The sequence below is a fragment of the Momordica charantia genome, assembly GCF_013281855.1.
Source record: "Momordica charantia cultivar OHB3-1 chromosome 5 unlocalized genomic scaffold, Mcharantia_2.0 BLBB01000005.1, whole genome shotgun sequence".
NCBI classification, from domain to species: domain Eukaryota; kingdom Viridiplantae; phylum Streptophyta; class Magnoliopsida; order Cucurbitales; family Cucurbitaceae; genus Momordica; species Momordica charantia.
Genome location: NW_028275163.1, coordinates 20318976 through 20325148, shown reverse-complemented (window position 1 = coordinate 20325148; position 6173 = coordinate 20318976). Strand labels below are relative to the sequence as shown.

Below are 6173 nucleotides of genomic sequence, written 5' to 3'. Positions count from 1 at the left end.
GATTTCTTAAATTTACTTGTTTATGGACTTTTCATAAATTATTTTGATACATTAAATTATGGAATTTACCTCTAGCATAGAAAATTCAATTATAGACATATGTATGTATTTATGAACATGCAGGGAGTATAGAGACTTTGAAGCAAATGAGATCACTTTGAGATTTACTTATAAATATTTATTATTTTTCATAAATTATTATTTTTCGTTCCATAAATCAATCATAATTAGAAAGAAAAAAAAAGACTAGAAGAAGAAATCAAGAAGAAGCGAAGACTGAAAAAAAAAATTAATGATATTTGTATAAAATCATATTTACTTTTTGCATTTCGAAGAAAAGAATAATTATTAAAGAAAAAAATGAGATTTTGAAAATTAAAAAAATGTTAAAAAACTACCTTTTATTTCTTAAATTTTCTTAGAATTTTAAAATCTTTTTTAGAAAATAAAAATTGAACTAATTACCGAATCAGTTTTTTAAAAATAAAAAACAAAAGACAAAAAAAAAAAACATAAAACGAGAGGGTTATTTGACCTCAAATTTTGTTTTTGTTTTTCTAGTTTTTCAAAAATTATAAATACATTTAAAATGCACAATACATATGTAAAAGATTAAAAAAACAATAAAATCTTATTGTTTTATTTATTAATAAAAATACATAGATAAAAAGCAATAATTTGTCATTTCATGCAAATTGGTCTTTTTAAAAAAATAAATGTAACATACAAATTTTGCATACTTACTTTAAAATTTTAATTTTCATATAAAATTCAAAATTTTTAATCTAAAATTTTAGAGAACAAAAAGTATTACCAAATATACTTTTTTTATCTTTACAATAAAAAACGAAAAAATAAAAAATAATTACCAAACACAATTATATTTTCCTTCATTGTAAAAAGCAGAAATAAAAGTTTCTTTCTTATTTTACATTTCTAGTTTCTCAAATTTTATTAAGAAACCTCATTCCGTATTTCTAAATTTTCTTTTTATTTCTGGAAGAAAATAAAACTATTTTTGAAATTAACCAAACATCCACTCTTCTGTTTCACTAAACAAATGAAAACCTCATCCATAAATTCCATCCTCTCTGTTTCCCGTAGGGTTTAACTCCGATTCCACTCGCCGCCGCCATGGGCGGAGCCACCCGGTTCTTCGTCCTCCTCTCCGGCCCTCTTCCTCTCATCCACCACCGACGCCCTTCCATTCTCCGCCTCGCCTCTCACTACCACAACTTCTTCCGATCTTCCTTCTCCTTCTCTTCTCTTCACACCACCAACGTCTGCATTCCTCCAATCTTATCCCCCTCCTTTCCCCCAATTACAGCCTCTCGCCGCCTCCATTCACAGGTCTCCACTGTAGGGGACGATTCCGGGAGTTTGGAGGGCTCGGGGTGGTCCGGCTATGGTGCGTTCTCTCCGAATTCTCATAATTCGCGAGAATGGTCCAAGTTCCTCCAGAGTCTCGACGCTGGTGGCTACTTCGGTCGCCAGGGTTCCGCAAGTGAGCTTCTCGCTGTTGAGGAGCTGCCGGCTGAGTTTGTGAGTGCGGCAATTGCTTGCTTGGCGTTCTCTCGCGAGCGGGAACAACTACTAGGGTTCGTTTCGTGCTCTGTTTACCATTCCTTCAATTCTGTCGGTTTTGTGAATGTAACTAATCTGTTGTTTTGTGTGTTGTTTTTGAAATTGTTGAGGGAAGATTGCTTCCTATGAGGGATATTGAGGTGTTGGTCGAAAGTGTGATCCCGTGTCTGTTCAGAGACGGGGATGCCTCGACGAGGAAGATGGAATTGTTTTTACGAGGCAGCGAAACTCAGGTGAGTGTGGATTCCGGATTAGCATCGATTATTTAGATAGCAAAGGAAATTTGAGATGCAAACAAGAAGACACTTTTTGATTTAGAGAATGCCTCTGTATTTTTGTTCAAACTAAAGGTTACATCATACATGACTAGAGGCAAGGGGACATGGCAGTGATTATTCTTTCAGTTATGGTAACAACTAAGTCTCTATGAGAGTAATAATATGGAGTGCAGTGTTTATGTTGCATTGTACAAGAAGATGGTAGAAAGAAGATAGAAATTTCAAGTTTTCAGTCTTGGCCTCAATAAAAATTTGGTTAAAGTTTCTAGATGCACTATAGCAATAAAGGCCCTACCCAAAATTAGAGAGGAATTTTCTAAAATTAGAAAGGAAGAACTAAGAAGGATGATAGATGAAGAAAGTTGATTCTGGGAACTCTTGGAAATCAGTTTAGTAGTGATTACTTGATTCGAATTTCTTGAACTAGTGTTCAATCTTGTGCAAATAATTGCCCATCGAAAGAAAGTACATGATGTGAACACTGGAAAAAAATTGACGATAATAAAGAAACTTGATAATATGCAATAAGACTAAGACATGGGTAGCACGTGGTACTAGGACCTCTGCAATCTCACTGTTTCTTGCATAAATAATAAATTGGAACTTTTTTGCGACTCTGATTCTGAATAGTTTTCTCCTCCCATATAGCAATGGATTAATTACATAAGAATTGATTTTTCAGCATTTTAGTTCATTAATTCCAGCCCTAATTGAATCTTGTGAGTGTTGGCAATTTACAATATTCTTCTTGGCTTGTGCTATGACCACTGGTAGGTTTTGGATTCTGATAAAGCACGGACAATTGATTTATTCAAATTTATCTTGAGCTATGCAAGGAACCCGACTGTTTCTTCAGAGAGTAATCTGTACAGTAGAGATCTGGTAGAATCATCTGTGAGGAATCTGTTGGGTGAAATATGCAAGCTTTGTTTTAGCAATCCAGATCCGAAGCTTATGGAGACAGTCAATCAGTTTTCTGACAAGTATGGGCAATCTCGAGGGCCTTATGGGCCAAAAATAGAAATGAAAAGAGGTGACTGGATTTGTCCAAGGTAGAAATATTTTTTGTGATAGTGATTCTTGAATTGCTATCTTATTTTACACTGATATGGTTGTATCTTCAAATAATGCCATTCTGATTTAGCGTGTATAGTATGTCATTTCCTCTACTGATGTGATCATGGTTTTGGATATTTATGAGCACAGGTGTAGTTTCATGAACTTTGCAAGAAATGTGAAATGCCTTGAATGTGAGGAGGCCCGACCAAAGAGACAGCTCACTGGTGCGGAGTGGGAATGTCCTCAGTACGGAGTGATTCTCTACCGTCTCAAACTTGATTTATCTTTCCATTACCTTTATTCTGAGTGACTAACTGAAAACTTACATTCTGATTACTTTGGCAGATGTGATTTTTTCAATTATGGGAGGAATACAGTATGCTTAAGGTGTGATTGCAAAAGGCCAGGGGCTCCATCTCTTAGTAACATTAACATAAATTCTGGTTTGGGCAACGACAATGGGAGTCAAGCAACTAAGGTTGACATTGATAGTAAATTGGCTGCAAATGAAGAGAAGGCACAACGCTGGTTTAGTAAGATTTCTCAGCAGGACAGTACGTCTGATTCGGGCTCCTCAATAGCAGATGAGGATTTTCCTGAAATAATGCCATTGAGAAAGGGAGTTAATAGATTTGTTGTTAGCACGAGGAAGACTCCTCTGGAGAGGAGGTTGGCTAATGCTCAATACAGAAGAAACTTGGGCAACGATGGTGTTCCAGAAAATAATAGCAGTAAAGTTGATGCTGCCAATAGATCTCTTGATAAAACAATAAGCCAAAATTTGGATGACATTCTTGGTCGCACATCGACAAATTATCAGGCCTCGAATGTTGGAAATGAACAAGGTACTACATCATCTGTTTCAGGTTCTTCGCAGTATGAATCCTTGAAAGTACGTAATTCCAGTTATGTTCCATTTGTTCCATTGCCTCCAGATATGTTTGCAAAAAAACCTGATAACAACAAATCCGTTTTGTCAGACGCTAATGAGTGGACAGGTAGTGCTTCTAAGAGCAATGAATTGAATGATGTAGGAGTTATTCCAAATACAGTGGAAAAACCAATGAATCAGACTGAGAAACTCAATGAAGGAGAGGAGGAAACCGAAAAGTCTGAGAGATGGTTTAAAAGGGTTGCGGAGCTGCACAATGTATCAGATCTTACAAGTGCAATTTCTGACGAAGACTTTCCTGAGATCATGCCAATGCGCAAGGGAGACAATAGATTTGTAGTTAGTAAAAAGAAAGACCGTTCTCTAACTTCTCCAGCTTATAAGAGGCGTGCGTCGATGGAGCAAGCTGGCAGTTCCAACTTCGTCCCCTTTGTTCCCTTCCCACCGGACTACTTCGCTAAAAAAGACAAGCCCTCGTCAGATGGTTCGACTAGTAATGTGACCGGTGAAGCTCAGTCGAGTGATACTAGAATTGAATTTGATGATAGAGATAATGCTGAACAGTCTGATAACCTACAAACCCAAACGGGCAAGTTGAATTCAGAACTTCTTTCTGGGAATTCAAGTCAGAACAATGAAGCTGCAGAGTACAGAGTACCCAACATTCAAAGCTCAGGCACGAATTTTGTTAGTTCTCAATCCGCTCGGGAGAATGTATCAAGTAGTGATCATGTTGAGGAGGCTAATAACAACACAAATGTAGCAGGAAATCCATCCCCAGCATCCGAGATACAGAACATAAGGGAGAAATGGAGTGGAAAGAGTTTAGAGGGTTCAGCAGTCACTGAACCAGATCCATTGGACATGTCAGAAGAGGCCAAAGCACAGAGATGGTTCCGCCGCGTTGCTCAGATCAAGGACATCTCCGAGCTAAGTCAGATTCCCGACGAGGATTTTCCATCGATCATGCCGATGCGCAAAGGCGTCAACCGGTTCGTAGTCAGCAAGAGGAAAACACCATTGGAGAGGAGGTTGACATCGCCTCAATACAGAAGAAATCTGCCCATTGTTAGTTCAGACCCACCAAAGAGAGAAAATGATGGCAGTTAAAAGCACCCGACGGTATTTATTTTCTTTCATGAAACTTAGATTACATTATTGGTGTTGGTTTATTCTGTATCATGAAACAGAAGGAAATTTGATATGGCTCTTATAATTTATAATCACATTATTGATTAAATTGAATTAAATACGGATGAGTTTGTGATGTCATTTGGAGGAATGAAATTATTTTTAATCGATTAAAATCACTGTTTAAATTTTTTTACTAGAATGAGTTTGGACAAGCACTTTCAAAAGAAGCTCTTAAGGGATTTTTCTGGATTTTTATTAGTTTATTTTGTTTGTATTGAAGAACACAATAATGATTTACACTCTGAATTTTCGTTGGTAACTATTTAGGTTAAAAATGTACTTTCATTCAAATGATGATTTAGACTCCGAATTTTAGTTTAGTTTCTGTACTTTTAAATTGGTGATAATTCATTCTAAATTTTATTATGTAATTATTTAGTCTCTTTAGTTAAAATTTTGTAAAGATTTAGTCGCTGTCGTGAAAAATATTTAGTTTTTGTAATTTACCAACACATTTGGTTCGTTGTCAGTTTATCAATCTATGTGTATATCTATTAATTTTTAACAATACTTTTTATGATACGGACTAAATTACTATAAATTTTAAATTATAAGGACTAAATTCTTATATATTAGAGTTTAGATGTTAAAATATTTTTAATTTAAAAGTAGTATAAGGATTAAATTGTTATATGTTGAATTTTAGGAATTAAATTATTACTCGAACTAAATATGAATAAATTTCATTAAAGACCATCAGTTTTTTAATAAAGTTAGGTAGAGAAGTTAACCATTGAATAAATAGAAACCTAAAAGATGATTAGAAAAGTTTTAATTATGAATTTGACTGCAAAATTAATTGCTAAGGACGTTAGGTCATAATCAATGGTCAACAATTTTCCTGAACTATCTAGAATTATTTCTTACGACTTACGGGTTGGTCCTGATTTTGAAAATTTCGGGATTAAATTTAAATTAAGATCAAATTTTAGGACTAAAGGTGTAATTTAAGCTAATTTGAGATTCTTTAATTTGTGATATTATTTCTGTTTGTTTCGAAAATAACAACAACAATAATAATAATAGAATAAAAAGAAACTTTTTTTTTTTGGTGCATTAGGGTATGTTTTAAACATTTTTTCATTCTTGTTTATCTTTTCTTTAAAGAAAAAATATTTACTTCAATAGTCTAATTTAAAATTAAAAAAATTGTTTTTTTTTGCATG

General features: G+C 34.5%; 1 protein-coding gene across 2 annotated transcripts; it reads left to right on the top strand.

Moving 5' to 3' along the window:
- The first annotated feature begins 1035 nt into the window (after nt 1–1035).
- Nucleotides 1036–5085, top strand: VAR3 (zinc finger (Ran-binding) family protein). 2 transcript variants are annotated; one of them, XM_022298564.2, is made up of 6 exons: nt 1036–1598; nt 1700–1817; nt 2637–2914; nt 3069–3167; nt 3267–3766; nt 3857–5085. In XM_022298564.2, the coding sequence occupies exons 1-6, from the start codon at nt 1135–1137 to the stop codon at nt 4921–4923; spliced, it is 2526 nt and encodes an 841-aa protein (XP_022154256.1). In that variant the 5' UTR covers nt 1036–1134; the 3' UTR covers nt 4924–5085. The 2 variants fall into 2 exon arrangements, with proteins under 2 accessions (XP_022154256.1, XP_022154255.1); XM_022298563.2 differs by having other exon boundaries at nt 3267–5085.
- Nucleotides 5086–6173: the final 1088 nt, after the last annotated feature.